Source organism: Pholis gunnellus (genome assembly GCF_910591455.1).
Source record: "Pholis gunnellus genome assembly, chromosome: 18".
Lineage (NCBI taxonomy): Eukaryota > Metazoa > Chordata > Actinopteri > Perciformes > Pholidae > Pholis > Pholis gunnellus.
The window spans coordinates 13,625,035-13,650,705 of record NC_136545.1 but is presented as its reverse complement, the minus strand read 5'-3'; the positions used below and the strand labels follow the sequence as shown (position 1 = coordinate 13,650,705).

General features: G+C 40.4%; 1 protein-coding gene across 1 annotated transcript in view; it reads right to left on the bottom strand.

Annotated features, from left to right (window-relative positions):
* Nucleotides 1–2,264: 2,264 nt before the first annotated feature.
* Nucleotides 2,265–25,671, bottom strand: part of pappaa (pregnancy-associated plasma protein A, pappalysin 1a) — a gene marked incomplete at both ends in the record, with an annotated part of 80,029 nt that continues 56,622 nt past the window's right edge. Inside the window, 8 exons of the mRNA XM_079178476.1 lie at nt 2,265–2,369; nt 13,994–14,092; nt 15,307–15,378; nt 18,610–18,725; nt 19,070–19,217; nt 19,922–20,156; nt 20,349–20,550; nt 21,003–21,186. Coding sequence (XP_079034602.1) covers nt 2,265–2,369; nt 13,994–14,092; nt 15,307–15,378; nt 18,610–18,725; nt 19,070–19,217; nt 19,922–20,156; nt 20,349–20,550; nt 21,003–21,186 — 1,161 coding nt within the window. The remainder of the gene's footprint in view (nt 2,370–13,993; nt 14,093–15,306; nt 15,379–18,609; nt 18,726–19,069; nt 19,218–19,921; nt 20,157–20,348; nt 20,551–21,002; nt 21,187–25,671) is intronic.

The window sequence follows — 25,671 nt, the reverse complement described above, 5'->3', positions numbered from 1 at the left end:
ACATATAGTAATATTTACAAGGTTTTTTTTTTTCGTTTTTTTTTCTATGTATTTTGGAGGAAAATAATACCCTATTACTTTCTCTGCATGTTGTGGTATTGTCTTAGTTCCTCACCAACATTGGTTTAAAAATGACATGAACTTGGTCTTACATTGCCACTTGTACAGCTTGTTGTGTACGATGATTTACGAGTTATGATCTGGAATGCTATAGCAACCTAATATGAGTCAGAGGGACTGTGCCATTGGCTCAAATGAAATGAAAAGTCATAATCATGCTGTCTGTAACCACAACTCTGGTTGCAGCCGAATAAAAGCAGCGAAATTTGGACCAATATGTCAAGCAGCCTTCATTATCAAATGTGCATGAGTAAAAAACTACTGTTTATGTGTCTTTAGTGAAGAATAACAACACACAAAGCTATTGTAGCAGTCATATAATCTAAAGAAGTTAATTGGTGGGGACGGACACCCAAGTTCACAATACTGAAAAGTGCTGGTCAAAACAACCAAGTGCACTTTTTACTGCAGAGACAAATTAAACGGTTGAATTCATTCTTTAAACACTAGACCCAGCAGAGAATCCTAGGGACCTTTGATCATATTGTGACTGCAAATGCTGTGTTGACATATACATCCAAATGTCATTTTCATGTATACTAGTGTTGCCTGCAGAGCTACAGCTGAGAGTCCAAAACTACTGGGAGGGAAGCGAATGAGAGATGTGTGCGTGTGTGTGTATGCATTTGTGTGTCCGATGTGGTTCTCCTTCCACCTGTACTCACTCTCACTCAGAGCGATGGCGGATATCCAGCCCTTTTGTTTCTGTACTCTTGTGTGGCTGTGCTGTGCAATACTGTGCGATCAAAAAAAGCCACAGACTCCTGACATGCATTGACTACATTCTGAACAGGGCTAGGATCATTTTATTTTCAGTTTAAACATTTTTTTTTTGAATCAGTGCTTGAGGTAACAAAGTTCTAATCAAGCCCCATGAGGGAGGGGTTCAAACTGAAACTAAAATCACCCCCAACCCAAAGTGAGGTGTTAACAATGACATTCTTTAAGTCGTGGTCATGTAGTATTTCTCTTGGGCAGTTGGGTTAAATGGGAATGACAAGTGAGGTTCTGGGTTTCTTTAAAGTCCTTAGTGCATTTCATATCTGGTGATGTGAACATGTGTTCTCTGAAAGTATTATGCACCAACATGCAAGTGTGATTGAATGCTATTAAAGAGGTCCTGTCAGCAGCAAGGCAGACAAAGCTGTCTAACCCTATTAGATATTATAATGTGAAGATGGCAAGTAGCAGCAAACACAGTAGCAGAAGCCATGCTTAAATTGTTTTAAATATGCATTCAGGAATTTGCTTTGAGTATAAAATTGTCGCAGGAAATTGTGTGTGTAGTTGGTCAACAAATAGTTGACATTTGTGTGCGCGTGTATTTGTGCATTATATTTTGGCTTGTGTGTTGAATCTGTGGCTTGAAACGTAACTATTATGGCTGTCGCATTCCCCACCAAGCTAGGAATAACCTCAATAGCCTCTGACGTGCCTATGAAGAAACACACTGTACTGAATAGGACATACGTACAGAATGTCTGACCAGTTTAAAACCAGGAATGATACATAAGCTCCTCTGAAAAGATGTTGAACATGCCTTCAAAGTGTCTGAGGATTATTTTGTCTTGATTTCCTTCATATTTGCAAAACACAGAGCCAACATCAACACAATCCCCCACTTCCACATTTTGAATTAGCTTTGGTTCAATCATATGATTGTAGAGCAAGGTCACTAAAATAGACACTGAAACCAGCACAAAACTGAACAAAAGGCATGCTACCTAGGCTTGGTTATATTTGTGTTTAGTTATTTTTTGTGTGTTTGTTTTCCTCCTTTGAAAAAAAAAAAAATGTCTGTTTCATGTAACTTAATCATTTTTTTCTCTTTGCTATATATGTTGGTTTTTTTTTAATGATGATATTGCAGGGGTTACTTTCCTTTTAGCTGAGAAAGGAAGTTTACTGTGAAGTCTCATGGGTCCCATCCTCTATTCTAGATCTTTCTGTGTGATGCGGAGGCAGAGACATTTCATCTGGTTGCGGTTGCAGTATGGATGGAGAGGTATGCCTGTTAAGCAGCATGTGCAGGAAATTTGGAGGCCGAGAGGAGGATGAAGGAGGGATCTGCCTCGGCCACTCAGGCTGTGTTGTGTTGGAGCAAGGGTCCTGGGACGTTGAACAGAGGTCCCTGCTCAGGTTGGTCACCCGAGGGAGTGGACGTGTTCATCCTTTCTGTTCTCTATAGCGTTCAGATCCCGACAGGAGCACTCATCCCTTATGTCACAGGACATGGGGAATGGAATCACCTGGGTGGGAGAGAAAAAACACAATTATCTCACTGCTATGGTTAAGGTTTGGCTGAGTACAAAAAACACGAGTTCCCCAATGGATGTAATGGTGCAACAGATCAATTAGTTTTCTCAATGGAATTTTTTAAAGATAACAAATTTACATTTTTTAATGTCACAAATATTTTTTTCTTTCCGTTTGACGATATATGTTAATATACAATATCTCCAGTAGTTGATGGAGACTACATTTTTGCAAATATCTAACAGGTTTGATATTGAATCAGCGGGGTTCTCATTAGGCCATCGGTCTCATTTTGTGTACACAACTGTGTGTACACCGTGTACCTAAACTCAGTGCTAAACTGTCAGGCACTGAAGCCTCCATAGTGTTGCTTATACTGGGTCATCAATTTAGAACGACAAAGGACAAAACAACTGTACTTACACTACAAGAAAATAATGGACACCTGCCAGCCAATGAGAAGGAACAGTTCTTGTCATGGTATATATGTATGTGCATTATGCTTTCATAAGTCCTATAAAATCACATCATCTCAGAATTTTTGAGAAATTGATATCCTAATTTCTCTGATAGTCTGATGTCAAAGGAAAAATAATATATAGGTGAGAATAGCACCGGAAGATCACTGGCCATTGCCCCTGGCGTTTGACGTCACTGGATAACGTTGGCAATGCGTCACCAGCACCAGCTGCTGCTGCCTAGTCTGCTTCCCTCTTGGGAGGCCTGCTTCAGCTGTTTGGGTACACAAAACGTGTCCAGGCCAAACAAGGAACACATGTGGTCCTAGTCATGGAAGGCAGGCAGCAGACCAAGGGCATGTCTACATTTGTGTCCTGGTGGCTTATCAGATCTGTCTGTGGGGGCCTGCGGTGTCGCTTTTTCTTGTTAGGGCTGAGCGGTAGTGCCTTTTTGGAACAAAGGATCTCTGTATACAATGTAAAAGTTTCAACACTGCTGGCTACTGTTACCAACACAGATACTTGACAGTCTGCCTCATGCCAAACACCGTTATTAGTTCAATGTTATTAGTGAAAGCTGTCTGGCTGGGAGGAGTGGTTTCCAGGGGAAGGTCATGAGGCTATTATCTGAATGTGGAATAGCTGCTGTATAAATACTACTACTGTAATGCCATCAAACAAAGTGCATCGTGAGTTAGTATTACCTGGAGGGGTTAGTCAGGTAATTACTAAATTCGATAGCATCGGAATGAGAAAGAAATTAGAATCTCCCACTAAAAGATGCATCCGTAGTGTTGATTAAATTGCAAACCATCACATTTTGTTGAGCTAAATATTAATGCAATCCTCATTGTGAGTTGTGACAGGCTGCTTACCACTGCATTCTCACCACCCAACTCGTCAAATACCAGGAGGTGCCCAGTTCTTTCGCACAAAGCCAAAACGGCTTGACTGCCAAGTATTACAATTACCGGGATCTTTCACACTGCTTCTGCATCAATGGGGATTTTATCACTTTTAGGACCTAATGATATAAACAAGGGCAATTCCCGTGCTCATTTCGTGAAGTTGATTTACCTGAAAAAATAAAAATAATCCGCTAATTTACATACATCTCTCTACCAGTGTAAGTCAGTGGGAAAAAGTATTTTTGCCATAATGGCATCATGTGACGGACACGGTTTGGCAATTACAAAAATTGTCTTCAAAGCCTGTTGGTTAGACTTCTGAAAAGATTGTGGTAGAGGTTAAAATAAGTCTTTATATAAGTATTTTGTTATGTAAAAATAAGCAAAGTACAGAAGTTACGCAACGATACTAAAGGTAAAACAAGTCAAAAATTGACACGAACAGCAGTCTCTGAGTTAAAATTTCTGTGTTTGTTTAAACCCTCCGACCTCCTCATTCACCCGTCGTCCTACATTGACTTTCTTTGTCTTTATACTACATAAGTTGTCTAATAATGACGCAGATGTGTTTAAATAGGAATTAGTCAAAAGCCTGGTGTGTCCCATACAGACGCTAAAGGGGGCCTTAGTGTGTCAGTATCAGAAGCCGAGGGTCACTGACCTAGCAGCAGAATGTGACGGGTTGGGTGAAGGAACGGGCTGACCACTAAGCCTAACCGTTTACTGATTTTAATAGAAAAATACATTTTGTGCTTCTTTTTTAAAATGATTTACTGATTTGGATTTAGACAAAAATTCCCATGTGCCTTAATGATGTTACAAGAAGATTCTGACCACCACTTAAGCAAGAAAGTGAAAAGAAAAAAATAATGATGTATTTAAAAAAAGAAATTGTTTAGCTAGAGTGGTGTGTTTCAAATCTATATTAATCTAAAATCAGATTTAAAAACGGTAGAATACTGTAAAAAATAAAGTAATGAGCCCTCCCCACAACTCCCCACTTTCTTTTAGTTTTGGTGAGTATGTAATAAAACGTCACACTTTGCTTTGGATAGCAGTGTAAAGTTAATGTAAAATGTTTTAGTTGGTGGTAAATGCAGCACACAGGAAACACCACCAATAGTTTGTGAGAGTTGAAGACTTGTAGACAGCAGGTCTGTGGAATGATGGGGGAGCATACTAGTTGCTGAGGAGTAGTGACGCAGGTTCTCCTTTGAAATGGGGTATATAATAAGTTGTTTGTGTGTGTGTGTGTGGGGGGGGTGGGGGTGTTCCTAATGTGAGGGCCAGGTGGGCAGTGCCCAGACTCCTCTGAGAAAATGAGGCCTACATGTGACGACTTTACAAGCCTAGGGCCGGACACACTTTAGAAACAGCTGTAAACCGCATGAACAGTGTTTCCTCTGTAGCATTTTGAAGCCAAGAACACGGGGCTCCTCACTCCCACATGACTCATTCTCAGTTTAATTACACTATCTCTCAGGTTCACACTTTCACCATTAGAGTCTCTTCCTTACTTTACCGTGCTTTATTACTCCTCTCTCTTGCAGCACTCGTCCCCACTACCCCTCCCGCTACACATCACTGCCCCACTAAAGCCACTTCTTTTTATATCTCTATCTAGAGAATGATGGTGGGTGGCAAATTTGACATGGTTTCCTTTGACCTTGACCTCCAGGGTGGCTGGGCCAGCTGCCACATCTGGCCATGACTTGAGGGTTCTCTCAGGGTGGCTGGGAAATGGGACTGGCTGGCCTTGTGGGCCTGGGGGCCCTCATGCTGCCCCATGTCCCAGGGCTGGAGGAGGACTGGGGGAGGACACCCACTAACAGCAACATGAAAGTCCTTCTGAAGAATGCAGACCCTGTCAGAGCCCCATCCTTCCATCTCTGGAACAGGTCAAAATAACAGAGTTCCTCTCATTTATGTGTGTGCAGTATGTGCATGTCAGCCTGTTCTTAAAGGGAAGAAGGTGTGTAAGGGGCACAGGCCCGGGGAAAGAGGATCTGGCTGACCTTGGGATGCATAATACACTGTTTATTAGCAAGTAACAGTTGTTATTAGAGTGAATTATAACCAGAAACCTGTATGTCTGTCTTCAAAATATATTACGAAACATTACAATAAGTGTGAGCACTTGGCATTAAGTGACGTAGTACATCGAATGACCGTTTTTACATGGTATAATGCCAATGTAACAAGCAAGAAAGCCCACACAGCTGTGGGCTTTCTATGGGCTTGAAGCTTTTTATGTCACACTAAGAAAGTCTGCCAATGGCGGTTATCTATGTCCCGTAGTTACTTTATTACAATAGTGATGCGGTTGTTACATTACGATGATTTTTCTGACCTTAACCAAGTAGTTTCGCTGCCTAAACCTAACCGATCGTTCTGTGATTGTTTCACAACGTGTCATACGAGCCTGATATGCAACATATTCATTAAAATGTGTTGTTGGTTCGTTTTTTCTGGTGACTCGGTTCGCCAACACTCTAAAAAACTGGGGAGTGTGTGTCGACCAGTGTGTTATTACTTTTGCTCAGCTGTGTAGGAGAACCCTGTTCCTTCCTTTACATCAATCCCCCCCCTCCCCTCCCTCTCAGGTGTATTTTACCCCCTCAACCCCTACTCCCCACACACAGATAGAGAAATACCATGACACACAAACCCTCCTATTGCATGTGTGTGCCTGCTCCCGTGTCCCTTTCGCCCCTTTAACTGTCCTGGCAGAACCTTGGCAACAGGAAATAAAGTCGATTTAGCTGCCTGCAGAGGTTAAAAAAAATTAAGAGCTGTTGCTGGCATGTGGTTTTGGCATCCTGTTATGTGAATGTTTGCTGCACAACACGTTTAATTTTGGAAAAAAACTCCTTCTTTCTATCTGTAATAGCTCCAAAAGATGGTTTGTTAGAAATTACATTTGTTTGGATTATATAGAAATAGGTTAAATGTAAATTTGATAACAGCCAAAAAGCCCAGAGAAGCCAATGTGAATAGCCAAGAGAGACGGAGAGGTTAACCTTTTAACCCCTAGTCAGCTGTGGCTATCACAGACCATCAGCTTAGACACAAACATCAATCGTGACACATAGTAAGTCACATATTGAGCCTAGTTATGCCAGACTGAGAGTTGTAAACAGGGATGAGGGACGACGAAGGATCCAAGCACGAGCCCAAGACAACACCACCACCAACATAGACAGGAAACCCCTACAGGAATATTCAGAAAAAGTTGTTTCAGAGAGGCCAAGCCAACTATATAATCGGTGCCCTTTGCATACTGCTTCAAGCATCCAAGAAAGGAATTCCTTCCAAACTAGGGGGGGACCTACAAAAACGGGTCTTTCGCAGGCAACCCTCAGAAAGTTAAACGCAAGACCTTGCCTCCTCTCTCCCCTGCCTCTCCAAATTCAGCCAACAGCTTGCAACTATTAAGGGGAGATCCTGTGGTGACCTTACGTGGAGCCAGTCCTTGCACCTTCAAAGCTCCTGGGGTGGAATAATACACAGCAAATCATCCAGAACTCCTTAATACACAAATCTCTATCAAAATAAAAGACGAGAGCAGCATTTGCTGGGAAGGGGAGTGAAAATAAATGAGCGGCTGAGTTCCATTGCTTTTCACAATTCTGCTCCTTTTTCTCTCGCTTATTCAGCTGTTATCAGGATTCAGCTCTAAGTTGACGAGAAAAAGAGAAAATAGGAGCAGCAGGAGGAACCTGGACTACTTTAATAATTGATACCTACAATAGTATTTAGGCTTTTTTGGAAAGAGTAGAAATGGCCCAATTGTTGTATCGGGAAAACATTGTATTACATTCCAGGAAATATGATTTTCATATTGGACGCTTGATGAAGAGGGAAAGTCTGTTGCAACATTTTGTTTTGCACTGTTATGTTCCCTTCACCTCATTATCAAAGATCAGAGGTAGATGTACAAGTAGATCAAAAGTAGATGTACAAGTTTTTGGCAGAGGAACAAAAGAAAGGTGTGTCTGTGTGCGTGGATCATATCATATTGTTGTTCTCACGAGCTGTGTCACAACATGCTGGGGACTACAACACCAGCAAGATTCCCACTGAGTTACCAGACCTCTTGTGTGTGTGTGTGTGTGTGTGTGTGTGTGTGTGTGTGTGTGTGTGTGTGTGTGTGTGTGTGTGTGTGTGTGTGTGTGTGTGTGTGCGAGTGTGTGAGTGTGACAGAGACTGTGAGTGGGATTGAGAGTGAGAAAGAGATAATGTGAATGAGTATCTCTGGCAGTGAATGAGTAGGAGAAAGATTGAATGAGAGTGAGAGGGGGAAAGAAGGAGAGAGCTGGATGGCTGGTTTATCCACTTCAGTACTGTTATAGCTAGACACGACACCCATTCGTTCCAACTGGAAATCTTTGAAAAGGGGGTGACAGATATATATTTTCATTTGTCAAAAGACTAAATAATGACAACTCAACTTTAGTTTTAAGTAAACATTACTTAACAGGACAGAAGTGCATTTGTTTGGCATTTTGTTTGAGGAGGCCTATAGTAATACGCTGCCCATCTTTGGCCATTCAGCAGCTCAGAGGAGAGAGACCGCATGAATGGGTTACAGATTACGTTTGTGATATATTGTGCTTTTGTTTTGCTTTTACGAGGTTTTTATGCAACTCCTTCCTTGTCCGCCTGCCATGCATTTGATTAGTTCGGGGGAAAATCAAAATCAGGTGCAAAACACTCTGTTTCTGTTATGACTGAGCTGATCAAATAGGGATGATGTTGAGGATATGTTTTTCCCAAGAGCAATAAACAAATAAATCCAAATGCTTACGAGTACCAACATAATAATACGTTAAGAGGAAATTATCTAAATGTGGACAAAAACACAATATCCCAGTAATAAAACAGCAAGGTGAGGGTGGAAGGTCATCTGGGTAATCATTTAAAACTGGCATTCAGGTTAATTTGAGTTTCATTCATGTACGTTTATATTAGCCACGGCATTAAGCAACATGTGTGTGCAAGCAAGCAGCATCAATTAGGCAGTCTTACAAACTAACAAGCAACAGAGATTAAACATCTGGCTTTCCTCTTGCTCCTATATCGATTTCACATATCGGCTTAATTCCTCAGCGTTTTCCTTTTTCTCTCTCCCCCACAGTTGCTTTCCTCATCCCTTGTTCCTGGCAGCCGATAAATCAAATTATGATTGGCTATTTCAAAGCAATTTTTCGTATCTTTCTGAATAGTTTCCAGGGGACCTAATAGTACAGAACACCAGCCAGACTGCTTTCTTCAAATAACGCCAGGGCAAAATGCCTTCAAGTCAAATTTGGACAAGCAGCCTCGAGTTCTTGAGCCCAGCTACAGTGTGATACTTACTGTATAATACAGTGTAATACTTACTGTATCATACTGCAGCGGCCCACTGAATATTTCAGTAGATGAAATAGAACCCAATCTGTCTTTGCTGGCATGACAGAAGATAGTACGAAGTAGGTAACTTGATCCTCCATTAGCCTGTAGTTATTATTTCAGCAAACTGCTAACACCTGTTTTTGCAGACACTACTATTGACCATCGGCATGTAGCATCCTTGGCCTCGAAATACAGCAGCAGTAAACCTGGGCCAAATTCCTCTACAAAGATTAAACACCAACTGAAATCACATGTACATATAGTCATCCCTTAGAGCAGTAAACAATATTGGAAACACGTTTTTATTATTAAAAGGAAGATAAATAGGTTGAAAAAAAATGTTGGAGTGGTGTGTCCTTGTTTGATTGACATCAGCTGGAAGACTGAACCCCGGCGGGGGAAGGAGAGAAAAAAATGTACTTTCACTGTAGCTTACGAGCTATTGAAAGACGTTTTGTGTAAAGAGTATAGTTCCACCAACATCTAAACAGACTAATTAGCTGTCTAGCCTGCAAACTGACGTTTGCAATGTACCTTTCCCTGTTGAATGTTGAACAAAATGAACAATTATGCAATTTAATAAATAAATCTATTGAAATTTGTGTTTAGTTTTGGACTAGTCCCAACTCCTTTATGGGTAGCGTTTCACTTGCATTTGTGATTAAAAATGTGTGAACTATAAAATGTGTGCCAATAACCACAATTTTGCAAATGTAGCAGTCAGTTTAAACGGTATAAATGATAAAAAAGGCTCCAAACTTTAAAACTTTAGAGCAAGCTATGGTTGCTTGATTGCTTGATTTTTTTTTTTAATCAAGAGTTATAACCAGATCACATGTACGTATTGTATGAATTCTCCACAAATAAGCATTTACCTTACCTTTGAAAAATGTCCTCTAAAACACCTCATTGTTTTTATGCTGCGCTAGAGTCTACATCATAAGGAAACTATAACTGACTAATATATATATATATATATATATATATATATATATATATATATATATATATATATATATATATATATATATATAGGTGTGTGTGTTAAGATTCAGGCCATATTATCTGCCCCTCCAGTGTTTTTATTGCTGCTGTGTACATTCCTGCACTTTGTTTTGTTTTTTGTTCTTCTTGTGAAGCATTTTGTTACACATGTACAATGAAAATAAATGAACTATGAACCTTAAACAGTTTAAAGCAGTTTAAAGTTTAAAGCGTAAACAGATAAAGTACTTTTTGTACTCAAACTACTCAAATCCTGTTGCTTGTGAATGTCTTTATTAAGGAAAAACACATTTGATACATTTTCCTTGCGTCCCTAAAGTTATTTATGCGCACCAACATTTTCAGCTTAGAGCACATGCTTTAAAAAAAAGTTAGCATCAAAAGCATTTCTTCACCCAAACATATGACGTTCAGTTAAACTGACCATGCACTTCTCTGATGTAAAACCTAACAAATCTTAACTCTAACAAGACAAATAGCCTGCTCTCCTTTGACCCAGGTGAACCTCTTGTTGCTGCAGTAATTTAATGGAAGCCCTCCTATTGGGGTTTGCCAGTAAACGTGAGTTATGCAAGTTCTGGCTGAGCCCCTGAACTGGATTTCTGCCAGAAGATGTGGAGATGAGATAGCATCAATCAACAGCGGCAAAACCACTTCAGGAGTTAGGTCACTTCCCAGCAGGCTGCTCACCGACTTTCCTGCTGCTATTGAACTTGTGCATAAAGACAAAAACAAATCATGGCCCTCTGGAGCTCTTTCTAGCTGTACGAGGGTCATGTATGTTCATAGCCGAGTAGCACAGTGCAATAGTATGTTGGTGCAACTTCGCTGATTGGAAGCTTTGCAACAGGATAGAGGACATTCATCTTCAACAGAAGGTTGAAGATTAAAGAATAAAATTAGTAAGTATGACGTTTTGCGCTATTTCTGTGCTAGCCCATATATTCAAATCTACAACCAAAGCACTGGCTGGCCTGTGGGCAATATATTTAAACTTTTTGACTCTTGTATGAATACATTGCACAAAATGCATGAGGCGTTTTATGCCTCTATCTTACTCCGCCTAGTGTAGCTAGGCCTTTGTGATTGTATTTAGTTGTCTTTGGGAAAATATCCTTTTTCTTTGCTGGCTGGAGGGGCGTGTTGATGTCTGTGTTTGGCTGACAGCAGGTGGAGTGTTAACGTATTGAAGAGTAAGGAGAACACCAGCATCTAACCAAACTAAAGTAACATTTGGGCCGCAGCTAATTTAATATCTCGCCTGCAAACTGACGTTAACACATTCCCTATTTGTCTGTTGCAGGACAAGGTGTGTGTTCATGCTTGTGATTTAGATATGAAGGAGACCTTAGCAGGGGAGCTAATGTGGGTTGTTGTTCAGAGCGTGGGGTTCTTGTATTTTGTAGCAGGCTGGTAGTCTGCTCTGCCTGTGAACACTGACATTACTGCTTTATGCGAGATTTGATCGGCTGTATAGTAAGTTATTCATCTAGGTGGGCAGATACCTAACTGTACAAAGTCCAATTAATGCAAAACTAAGGGGCACCATCATGACACCAGAAAATATAAAAAATAAAATGTATCCAATTTGGTTTCTGATTATTTACTCAAAGGAGAACATGGAACAATTGATTTACAGAGGCACAAAATTGGCCATTGACTTGACCACAGCGCAACAGTAGCACTACAAAAACACTGCGGTCAAGAGAGCTGGATTTTGGATTGGATTGGATTTTGAAGCACGTCTATTCGTGCTGTTACCGTACCGGTTTTTTGGAGTGGCCAAAAGGGATGAAGGAAGACTCACATTTCAGCAATCATTTCTCACATTATATATACCAAATTAAACCAGTGGAGAACACCTGATTTGATAAAAACGATTCCATAATAGATTTGCTGAGAAGCGCATAGATTTCTGCTCAAAATGTCCCTGACTATGAGGATCAGTGGTTTTACTGTACGATCTGTACGGGGAGAGCTAGCTCAAATTATATTGTAAACTCATTTTTAAACTCTCAGAAATTAAACTAATAAATAAGTGTTTTTCTTCTGAGGTTAGCAGCAATTTTCAATTGAATCCTGTTCAGGATGACCCCGACTATGACCATGTATTTTACGATACAATTTAGAAGAAAATGAAAGGGAAAATTGTTAAATGTACTGTACATTGATGTCTTGTTTAAACTCTGATCAAATATGACCATATAATAGGCCATATAATGTTATTATATTACTAAATTGAAAACTTGGCAGCCCTGCATAAAATATGTTGTGGTTGTAGTAAATCTAATACATTGTTCCTTAAATGACGTCTGTTTTTAGTTTTTTAAAATATGTAAATAAAAATGATTGGAGCCAATTGGTCACGGTCGTGATACAACGCAATCAAAGCTGGAGGCCCCCCACTTGCGGGTTCCACCTATACCTTAACTTTTGCACAATGAAAAAATAAAATAAAATGTATCAGCAGTCTCTGTTATAGATTTCAGTCTGATGTGGCTGTGGCACAAGAGAAAGAAATACAGAAATACACCAAATTGTGCGGTAAGCAGTTTTTGCCACATGTAATTTTAAGAGTTACATGCAATAGTGCGTGACCACAGAAACAATTATTTTGTAGCATGTACTCTACCACCTCTCCTCTAGGGTACCAAAAGGTACGTCTGGGTGCTTGTCAATGATATTCAGCCTTTGGGAAAACAATGTAAATGTGACCATTTAAAAATGATGCAGCAGTGATCAGTCAATTGCCAATGTCTTTCCAGACAAAAGGTTTAAAAAAGGAACAAATAATGAACGTCAAAGAAGCTGTCTTTGAAAAAAAATTGTTAGCAAGAAAGGTAACACGATTACTTATGTCCTCATGACTTATGTCCACCCAAAACCCCCAAAAATCTGTGAAGGTGGACCGGAAACAATCCTTTGTCCCCCTGAGAGGAAATGAAGAAGCTCTCCCGTCAGACACACTGACACAGCCAGTGAGACACATAGACCGTAATATAAGCCCAACCAGACATACAGATGGATATGCCAGGAGGACAATTTAAGTCCCTCGCCAGATTCACAGAAACAGGCCAGGCCAGAGAAGCAGATGCTGCTGCACAGAAGCTACAATAGACTTCCAATCAGTTCCTTTGCCAGCAGCTGGCTGGAGAGAGCCAGACAAAAGCACCTTCCTGAATTAAGAGAGGTACGACCACAAGGATGACCAAACTTAATACGACACAGCTGATCGAGTGCCGACAGATGTGACTTTCTATTAATCACACTAGGAACAAGTCAATTATAATCCAAGTTCTTATAATCATGATATTTAGTCTCTGTGATAACTAAATTAGATTAGAATCACTACCCACGTTGGGTAGTGAGTAACTTCACATGAATACAGGCACACAAAGACAAATATAGACGTTTTCCACATTAGGAAACTGAATATAACGAGGACTATTGATGCAGTAGGAATACTCCTACTCTCTTGGATGTGATATCAGTAATCTGTCCACCAGTAATCTAAAGCTGGACACAAAGCAAATGAAGGAAGAATCTGTTTAGACAAGTTCCAGGAGGTTATATACAGCAGTCACTTTTAACGTGCCTTGTGTAGGTAGAAATGATCATTTATAAAGCTTGATGTATGGCAGTGGGAAAATGAAAAAGTCCAAGTGGGTGGTTCGGCACAGGGAAAGGGAAAAATGATCACACGTGGGAAGTAGGATTTATTCCTAAACGTTGTGTGACTCCAGAGTTGGGGAACAAACACCGACTGTTGATCGGTGTGACCAGGACCCAAACCAACATCATCTCTTAGTCTGAAGTGTGAGATTTATTCTGAGGTACAAATATGACACTAACCTTCTTGGTCTTGACAGTGGATTGGCAGCAGTCTCCTCCGTCATAGTTGCAGAAGGCTCTGTTGTTGATCGAATCACAGTAGTTGTCTCCCATGAACGGCTGTACCAGACAGATCAGGGAGAGATTGTAATTAGTAAAAAAAAGAAAAGAAAAGAAAGTGCCACCTTTAAAATGGTTGATGATGGTAAAAAGGGGACTTAACAAGGATGCCTTTTGTTCCAGTGGTACTTTCCTCCTGAGCATTTCAGGATATTTTAGGGGTCTCTGGATGAATTTGCTGATGAATCTCATGCACTAAACTTCCCTCATCTTTCATTGTGACTTTTTAAGCCCTTAGTGGGCAAAACCCGTAAATCAAACTGAGGACACCATAAACTATTCACTTCACAAAACACTCTAATAAGGTGATTTATTGGGTTGGCCCCACCCTCGCCACTTGGGTTACCAATCGGGTTATCCAACTGGCATAAACTGAGTAGATGATATAATTCTTCCATAACGTGGAGTGGAATTCTTTCACATGTTGTCTTCTCATGTAAATGCAGCATTTTTAGAGGAAATACATGTTTAGCACATGATCAAATGATCACGTTTGTAAGAAGTAATAACTTCAGATTACAACAAGCTAATAAGTGTCAATGAGCTGATACCAGATGGCCATTTGGCAAAACAGCATTTTTAACCGGCTTACAAAGGTCTAAGTGGCTTCTGCTGACAACCACCTGCGCACCCTGTGCAGGAGGTTGACCTCAGCAACTGGCAGCAGAAATGGCTTCAATGCGGACAGTTACTTCAGTGTGTTAAGTACTACTGTACTTTTAACTTGAACCACACATACTTTTAACTCTGGCATATTTTCAGAAATGTTATTAATATGCCCAGTCCATGCCAAATCAAGTAATAAACTAATCAGCTACCCTTCCCATCTCAGTCCTACCTGGACGTATGTAAGACTTACAAAAATCAGGAGATTTAGTCACCTTCAGTACAGGTTGTGGTGTGTTGGAGTGTTTTACTTGTCCTGCATCTGCCAATCATTGTCTATCCAACTCCATTGGCCGAGCAAAGTTAATATTTTATTATACTTTTAGAGGCTATTAAGACTGAGGTTATATTTCTTTGAGTGTGTTCTATAAGCATCTACACTCAAAATCTGGCAACATAAATCAGGCACATTTCTCATCACTCTGTTCGGTTTGGGGTCAAGGAAGGTGGAAGGACTATTAAGTATTAAAGTGTCTTATGATAGATGAGACTATTACCCCACAAAAACAATGACAAAAACAAAAATCTAATTCAGGTCGATTCCTTACCTCACATCCTTTGATGCAGTGGAGCAATTCTGGGTGTGGATACCATTTCAGTCCCATTGTACAGACTATGCTCTGAAAGAAAAGAGAAAAGTTGAGGTGAAGTGTAATTAATTAAGTTATACTGGTGCTTTCAGTGGTTTGGGTTGTTCCCCATATAAACAGCATTCAACAGCTTTGCCAAGAGTTCTTTTTTACCTGCGTTTCAATCCATATAACTCTAATGCTAACTAAAGTCACTAGGCATTAACTAGCCACACACACACACATACACACACACACACACCTACACGCACGCATGCGCAAACACACACACACACACACCTAACACAGCAAAGCACAGGGGATATCAAAAAGCCTCATGTGCTTACATTTACCTTTATCCACCAGAACAGCAGAATTAGCTGATTATTACAAGATAAAACATTATAGAGAGAAAGAGAGAGACAGAAAGAGAGAGAGAGAAAGAGAGAGAGGGAGAAAGACCATGTTCTCAAATATCTTTGCAGAATGTGTGGAATTCCATCCTGTTCTCCCACTGTGTTCTTCATTGAAATGCAACGGAAAACATTTGTGTCCAGGCAATATAAGCAGCTCTGTGCATAGAATGTGAACCTGCATGTGCAAATGCGTTAATGTAGGCCTTTACTGTAGGTACATGAAAATGCATACACTGTGTTATGTATTCATATAGTGTGTGTGCGTGTGTGTGTGTGTGTGTGGTTTTCAGGCATAGGGGCCGTTGTGTAGAGAGTATATGAGTCTACTCGAGCCAGCAGGTGGAGAAGGGTTTTGTTTACAGCACAAGTGTGACCCGAGACTGGTATAGTAGTGTGCATGATCACAAGTATCATCCACAGCAAAGGACTGTCCGACCTTAGATGGTCCACTCCTCAGACCCCCCTGTGTCCCAACATCTCCCAAAGTTGACGTGCTTTTCTTTTGTTGCTGCAAACTAAGGTATTTTTCATTTCAGTGCTGTCAGCAAATCAATGCAAAATGCAAAGATGGGGGGGTTGAAGGTGGAAAGAAAGAATGACATAGCATCTGAGGACTACCGCGATGTAGTACTGCATAGCAGAACGCAGGAAAGTCTGTGGTGTGTTCTGAGGTGAGGGCTATGATGGTTAGTCCCTATATGGTGGAAGATTAAGCACATTATTATTTTCTCTTATGTGAAACTTTTTGCAACTACTGTACTTTTATTCTCCTTTTTCCGTGCTGTGCTATGATGATGTCATCCAGAAACTCCTTCTCTTCTCCTCTCTCTCTCTCTTTTTCTCTCTCTCTCTCTCACTCTTTTTTTCCTCTCTCAGCAAGGCCGTAAATCATGATAATCCATGATTGTGGCCTGGCCTCACCCCTCACTACGTGTAGGATCCTCACCCTCTGAAACCTCCCCGGGGCGCTGATACCACATAAAAATAGATCCCTATCTCAGCGCCACCACAGACGAGGTCATGTCATGTAGAAAATGACTAATTCCACAGCAAGCTCGACAGGGTAATTTTGCTGATAAAGGGGGAGGAGGGTGCTGGGGGCGCAGAATTGTTAGAGATAGAGGGACAGGAAAGAAGAAGAGGAGGAGGTGGAGGTAGAGAAGCGGGGGAGAATTCTAAGTGGGTCACACTAAGAACCAAAATACAACTAGTTTAAAGGCAATAAATCAACATCACTTATTAAGGTGGGCAACATTAACCTCCAACTCAGCAAAGTAAAACTAGAAAGTGCATTTGGGAACAAGAATTCTCTTTTAGATACTGTATGAAGAATCCCAATCGGGAGGGGAGTTTGGAATCATGTTATGATATCGAAACTGTCCAACATTGTCATGAGTGATGATGATTGCATTGCTTTTCCTATTGTTCTGCTTCTAGAATTAAATAGGCAGACCATAAAGGATCTCTTATTCTTTGAAACCAGTTGCAAATGTTACGTCCTGCAAGTGATTACATTTTGCCATAAATGCACATTTCTGTCTGCTCATCATTTGATAATGGATGATTGTGATCATTTCTATTGGAAAAGGTGACGTGTGTGTGTGTTTGTACTCTCAAATTAGTCTATTTGGAACCAGTCAGTTGACAGGTAGTGGCACAGGCCAAAACATAGCTCATACACAAGTACACATACCAGCAAAAGCTTTTCCTCCTCCAATCTCCAAATCCTGGAAACCCTCACCCCTCCACCCTCACTTCTCTTATGCTATCCTCTGCCCCCAACAGCAGAGCCTCAGGTCTCAAATTACCACTGAGCAAAAATCATATCAATTACACAAATCCATGAAAAACAGATCATTTCATGTCCACGTGGCCCAAGCCAGCGCTCTCTCCTGACATCCACCACAAAGAAGCTGCTGACTCAGTGTGACTCTAAAACAAAAACAAAAGGAGTTGTAGGAAAACATACTGTGAGAAATACAATGTGTTCCTTTGCTCGGCCGTGGCTTTTCTTCTGGTTACAAAACATGATGCTATTTAGTCTCTGACTCGACAGCTGAAAGGACATTAAGCGGACAAAAAACAAAACGGGGAGAGCTAAATTGGAAGAGTTGATGTAGTCTAGTACTCTCCACCTACACACAGACAGACACTCATATACATAGCCAATCCACGCATCTTAACCCTATACCCACAAGCTTCATAAAAAATCAGAATGACACCATGGGGGGTGGGGTGTCACCCCCACTGGGACAAGGTGTACAGTTCTGTGTTTAATGACCTTCCCTAAAACAACATCTTAACCCTGTGTTTTGCTACCTGACGGTGTAAGCAAACAGTACATAATCAGTACAGTCTGTAGCTGTAAGGTATATCTAAATGAAATGAGGTCATTAATATACACATAGGTTGATTTCAGAAAATTACAGTAATTACTGATGATAAGGTTTTACAACTTGGCCACAACGGTAGTGTTATTGTAGTTGTTTTAATGTTTCGTTTTGCTTTTTCACTACACGTTATTTTTGCATTGGACAAATAACTGAATGGTAAAAATGTCGGTGTAGGGACAACCCTCGATTCCCAAAGAAGCTTTGCAGCTTTTTGTTTCTCCAAGAAGGTAGTTGAATATCACATTGAGGACATGGACACAAAAGGGCAGCAGCATGTTTTCACACTTCCAGTTAAAAATAGAATACAAATGCCTGAAGGGTTGCAATGCTGGCATTTTGCATTGTGGGTAGTCGACCCAGGATGTAGACACTACATGTGAAATTCCTTACAGGAGAGTTGTGGATCGCAGAACTTTGTAAAGTGCGTCTGTCTGCAGCTGTGAGGTGGACACAAAACACATGCACAAACTTACTTTGACTTTGTGCGGGTTCCTCCAATGTTCTACGAGTACATTTTCTACTGTCATGTTGCTAGGGAGGATCACCACGTCGTTGTTACCCTCTCTGCACGTCAGCTCACACTCCTCACCTGTGTGGGTGTGAGCAAGAGAGAAACAGAGAAACAAAACCAATAAAAGTATGCACAAACAACACCTAGATCGAATTCAAAAGACATATCCTCCTTTACATTCAAATGATTATGATACTGAGTGATATTTGACATGCTCGGTTATTTTACAGTGGTTTAGACATTACATTGATTCTCAGTCAAATGTTTTCAAACAGTAAAAAATGAAAAGGAATGAGTAATGTGAACAATGAAGAATAAAAGCACACTTAACAAAAGCTGTGAGTAATATGAACAATGAAGGATGACACCAGCAGTAAGAAAACGTACTTATTGTTATATATTCATAATTTGTGCATACAGACCTATGCCGTGTCCTCGCTTGCATGAGTACTGTAGGCTATAATGGAGGTTTTGAGGTAAAGAACACTGGCCTTTGCTGTGTGGGCATAGGCGGAACGACCCTGTCCAGTTTCCATCCTTTCTACAACGGATCACATTGGACCCTGCGACCTGAAATGAACAAATATCGACACACAAGAAAACGATTACACATACATATTGGCAGGCAAACAGTAGCAGACCAACAACATGAAGATGGCTTCCCGCTGCAAAGGGGGAAATACAATCCAAATGTTATCAGACATCCAACCCACAACGCCTTAGAGGCAGGATAGATTAAAAGGTGTATACATTTCAAAAGTCTGTGGCAGCAGGACTATTCTGAAAATCAATAGCAATCTAATTAGTACGGCGTCAAATTGAGTAGGGCTAAGGGAGACAGGGAGAGACAGAGGCAGGGAGAGACACGTTTTCAGACAGCGAGGGCAGTCGAAAAAGCATCAGATAAAAAGAGGAAAAGGCTCCATTTAATCACACATTTTGCATCTTATCAGCTAACATGAGTATATTATATACCTATGTGCTATCTTTACAATAATCTGCTTTAAACAAACAATATCTAAAACAAACACGACTATTGTGAAGGGCCATGGTGCTTCACACTCATCAAATACAAATGCTCCTAATTCATTATTTGATAATAATATTCACTACTTGTGTCATGTTGAGCCCTTAAAGTGATCAACAGTGAGGACGCAAAGACGGGAGAAAAAGAGAGAATGTCTGATTTTTTTTGATATACACATGACTAAAAGACGACATACATACAGTATAGGTAAAGCAAGAATAGAACGAGAGGAAAGAGATGGACAGACCTGCTTGCATGGAGCGTGCAGCAGCCTCACCGTATGGGCAGAGCCTCCTGTGGCGGCAATAGCAGTATTAACGGCAGGATCAGAGCAGTTGAGTTTGCAGACGCTGTCAAAGCGGAAGCCATCAGTACAGTGATAGGAGCCGTGGAAGATGGGAGGTGGGGCATCACAAGTCACGGGCTCGCACGCTCCCTCGAGCCAGCTGCCATCCTCTGTGCACTGGCGCTTAAATGCACGCCTAAAAGGAAAGAAGAGGATTAACGTTTAGACTTGTGGGCTTTGTGTAACTTTAGTTTAGTTTATATAGAGGTTGATATAAAGAGAAGGTCTTTAAATTGAACTGATTCCAAGACCTACATTCAATTGAAAAAGAAACTGTCTGATGAAGAACCAAATTAACAGACAACAACCATTCTATGTCTTTCTTTACCTCTTAGGTTTGTTGCTGACATGGTAGCCTGGCCTGCACTTGTACTTGCAGAGCGTGCCCACTTTGAGGCCGGTCTCGTTGCAGCGCTTGGTCTGCAGAACAGCATTGGGTACAGGAGGAGGGGCTGGGCAGCGAAGTTCACAAAGAGCCTCGGGGAAGGACCAGAGACCATCTTCTAAACAGGTGAGAGAGTTGTTTGTACCTGGAGAGAAAAAGAAGACAGGGATGAAATGTCTGTGTTGGTTAGTGGAAAAGATGGCAAATAAAAGAATACATGTGTATAATAATAATAAAATGTGTTTATTGAGGAACAGAATAAGGACAATTAAGTGACTGAAATTAATATGTATGAACTAATTTAAAAATCATGTAATCCTGGTTTGAGTTATTCAAATATGTATGTTGTGCGGTTTTGTAATGTAAAATATATCATATCTATCAAGTTGAAAAATCATACATGTGCACCCAAGACCAATAATTAATTAGGATCCTAATGAGTATTACATCTGTAAAACTGAAGGCAAAATCATTTGATTTATCTGTCAACCTTTAACAATTAAATTGACTTTCATCTAATCTCAGGAATCCTAAAGATAACAGCGTGAAGATGTGTATCTCTTCCTACATGCGTGCATGCTCCTCTATGTATCTCACCTACGAGCTGGGCAGGTTGTCGGCACTGAAAGGTGATCTTCTTGCCGTAGGTGGTGCCCTCAGGGAAGTCGAAATGGGCAGGATGGACATGGTATTTGTCTGGCACACCACAGTCCACAGGCTCACATGAGACCTGTTTGGTCCACTTCCCATTTGCACAGGTTATAGTCACTGCCGTATCCGACTAGCAATAAGACAAGACAGTAAATCAGAGTGTCAGATAGTGACAGATGCAGCATAATGGAATACAGGCATATTCTGAAGGAGCTATATGCTTAAGTATGCTTGATACAAGCATTCACTTTTGCATCGATATGACAGATTTATGTCCCACACACTTGCTGAAAATGTTTACCTCGCAAAAAATGACGACAGCAATTCAGCACTCACTTCAACAAGTCTCCAATTAATGTGTAACCTAACGAAGCTTGATCCAGCTTAGTTTACTGTACGCCAGTAAGCCTCACAGGCTACCCAGCAGCTCAAGTAACTGCTGATAGCACTTGTAAGGTCAAGTCATGCCACTCAGACAACTGATATCCAACAACTGCACAATCAGCTCTAACACAAAACAGATTGACTTTGGTGGAAGTGTGACAACACACAAAGAGGGAATCTTTCACAACTGGAATACCAGCCAAAAAAAAATTTAGATTCAGGTGATGCCATGCAATCACTCAATTTTGCATTTAGGTGGAAAACAAAGTAGAAACATAGTAAAATAAAGCTCATCGTTTTTGCAGACAAATGATTGCAGTTTCTTCTTAAATTAGCTAATGTCCCAATCTTTGCCGCATGGCCTAGTGATCAGTACTCAACTATGGAGTTGCCTGTTAACAGATAATATTGGAGCATAACATTCAACAGAAAAAAATATATATTTCCAGGGATTCTTCCTGTGCAAGCTTCTCAAAAATCGAAGTAGACTGCGTCACCTTTTCAAACGTACAAAGTGCATCCTGTGTGACTGGGTCCTTGAATGTTGTTGGAATGTGGGAGGTAACTCGAGAACCCAGAGGAAATCCACACATGCGGAGAACATGAAAAATCTGCGAGGAACTGACTCAGGCCAGGAGTCAAACCTAACTGTTGAAACACCATTCTACTATGACAAGCAAAGACCAGCTCAAGTCTACAACACGGTATAGGACCTAGTATAATACATTAACGTCCCTCGCATTCCTATAATGGACCTATCATTGAGAACAGACCCTGATTGGAATAACAGCCATTCAGGTTACTGCTGAAGGAGCTATGACCTAGCAAGGTCTGACTGAGGCTTGCAAAGGCCACATGTCTTACATTAATTGTGTGTGTGTGTGTGTGTGTGTGTGTGTGTGTGTGTGTGTGTGTGTGTGTGTGTGTGTGTGTGTGTGTGTGTGAACTTAATGTTTATACACACTGTACACATATGAGTGGGTAACCAGAGAAACAAAGAGTGATGAGAACATTGTGAATAGTATACAGAATTAAAGCTTGGGTTGGTAATCTTGAGAAACTAGCAAGAGTACGCTCGATTTTGAATATAAAAATGTTATTAATTTAAAAACATCCCAATCTTTTCTAACGAAAGTAGCTCGCAGCACTTGCTCCAAACTTGGCTTGATTCGGGCCGAATTTGGGAGATAACAATTTTTTTTATTTTGTTTTTTGGGCATCGCATTTGACATATAGATTGCTATCGGGATGTAATGACAATTTGAACAAATATGATAAAAACTATTTTTGAAGTAGATAACCAGCCTGAGATTACCAAAGTAGCACCTGGAAACAGAATTGGCAACCATAATGTTTCCAAAACATTACATTTCAAAATGCCTCTTGTTCCTAACGTTTTTCACTATAAACATGCCGTAGACTTCGGTATATTTCCTATAGAAAACGGGGAGCCACTGCACAATCCAAACCTCAACTGTTTTCATCAAAAGCACCATGTAACGCAATAGGAATGCTTAAATTGATTGCAGTGCCAAGACATCTCACAACAAAGCTGTGAGAGCTCAATCATTTTCACTTTTCCCTCTCAGAACATAAAAAGGCAAACCTGTGTTTTCCCCATGAATTACACTCAATCCCTGTTTTGGTTGACCTTAATTACCCCCATGTTTTAAAGAGTGGCCAAACTTTAAGCCCACACAAGCTGGACTCAGTTAGCATTTCATATCTATTACTTCATAACATCTCTATTCCCATGTATTTCTATCTCTAATCTTGATCCCATTATATGATACTGCATAACAGTATCAAGTTCCTTGAAGATAAATAAGCTCCTTTTTATATTTGGACATCCAACGAAGTAACATATGCATTGCATGTGAGTGCCTGCTGGAAAATAACTGGGTGTAGAGTTGAATGAGTCAATTATGAAGGGAGAAATGTGGAAGGATCTATTTAGTGTTAATGTGGTGACTGTAAAAATGTATGCAAAAGGAAGGGTAAGTAAGTTTGCAAAATGCTGTACACGTGTGTTATTTGCCTGGAATATACACACTTTCTGGTAGAAAACTTAGCAGTTCACAAATGATCGTGGACGAGAATGGGTTCGGAACAGTAAAATGAGAGTGTTACTAGGAATCCAACAATACTCAGAAGCAGAAACACTTCGAAGTACATACAATTCTGAGGGGTTAGTTTTTCTTTTGTTTTTTTCTTCTTGTTTTTTAAATGCTAACCACGTCAAACTAGACAGATTTGATTCAAAACCAACGTTTGTTACAAACCAACATGTGCGAGAAAGTAATGCGAATGTACAATTTTTCCAGACATCTAAAGATTCAAAGCCCAACACTTTTCCTAATGTGAAAACAAAACGAAGGTTAGACACTTTCTATTAGCAATGCGAAGTGCAAGGATGGGCTTCAGGAGCAACTGGGCGACAATGTTAAAGGGCCGCCTTCACTCTCATTCACAAAGATATATTGCTCAAAGGCTTACAAGGATGAAGCCCAGAGCAGGTATTCCCTGCCGTAGCACTATCAGGACAGAATAGGACTCCAGAAAAGCAGAAAGGCAGGATGCCTTTTCATGATGTCATTTTTCCTCCCCCTGTGAAATTTGGTAAGAAATGAATCACAAAAATAGCCTGATTGATTTTAAAGTCACAGTGAAACAGAATTTTGGGCGTCTTTAGCTTCTGTAATGTGACTATATAAATATTTCCTTGTGAAAAAAAATATATGGGTAATGGTTGGAAACTTTTCTACTTCCTGGCTGGAAGGCAAGGGATGTAAGGTCTTAAATCTGATACAGGTTATAGTTTATTAATCCCCGTGGTGATGTTTGTCCTCTGCATTCGACAGAACCTTACTAGCTGTAATGCAGCACCTCTGGATCAACTCCAGCTCTTAGGCCAGTGCCTTGATGAAGGTCGAAGGCAAGATTATTTTTAATACCTTATATGCACAGCCTATAGAGTGGCAGAAAACTGGAGCACCCACAGAAAAGCCAGGCATGAGAACATCGTCGGCTGGCTTTTCTGCATTTGGGCGCCCATAAAACATGCACTTGAAAGTCTTTCGTTAGCTGAGGTGGCCGACTGCCCACTCAAATGAACATGGCCAAAATAATGTGTCGATATGGCTCTTAATAGCCCTTAAATTTATTTGAGATATAATGGTTAAAATTATACCAAGAGTTATTTCTAAATAACAGTAAAACATTTGCCATCGCTTTGATAAGATCTGAAGTGGGTGTTTTGGTCATTAAAGGAAAGTGGATGGGAAATCATATAGCGGGCAGCTAATTGTGTTTTGATGGGATTGTTCTATGGTGGACAGCTGTGAAGCCTCTCGAGCATTTAAAAGGAAAAGCAAGAAATAAAACTTTATAAGCGCCAGCATTAACCATTTCAAACAGAGAGAAAGATAGACAGCAATAAAACACACTTATACAAATCAAGCAAGTGTGGGAAACAGATTGGTTCTGAAGATAGCACTATCTAAGAAGGTGGCGTTCCCAGAACCACGTTGATGTCACTGAATCAAGAATGCAATTGTCTAATGAAGGGAGACAAGGTTATGCTTCATGCTGCACTTTTCAACCTTGGTGTCTATGGGTATTTTTAAGCACTTTTGAGGCTGAAAAAAATAAGGAAAGATGCAAATTAAGAAAGACACACTGAGGGGGATAGAGACAATCTAAAGTTAAGTTGTTTTTGTATTTCAAAACAAACAAATTGTTGTTGTTTTCACATGCGATTGTCAATTATCTCATGTGATGGGGAGATGAGAGCAGATGTACCCTGAGAATCTGGCCATATCGATTTACTGCTGGCCCTATGACCAATTTATGACTGTTTGACATGAAGCACATTCTCATTATTACATTTGATCTCAGCTGGATGTGCCCAGTGTTTCTTTCAAACCTCTATTTGTCTATATCTGCCTACAATCGAACAGTTTAGTCACTCACAGCTGTGCCGCTGTTCAAAATGTTGCACTCGACTGAACTCTCAAAACAAAGAAGAGTAGATGTCGAAAATGATGGTTTCAGTGATTGGACAATAGCAACTTCAGTTTACAGTAAACGGCGCCCAGTCAGGCTGTTTCTTCCTTCCAATTTACAAAAGGCTTTTGGATTGAGACATCTACTTCCCCTGGAGGGACGCACAACTGGTAAATAATTTTCCAGAGAATGGTTTCACTCTTTGAGGAGAAAAAAAGACTGGACT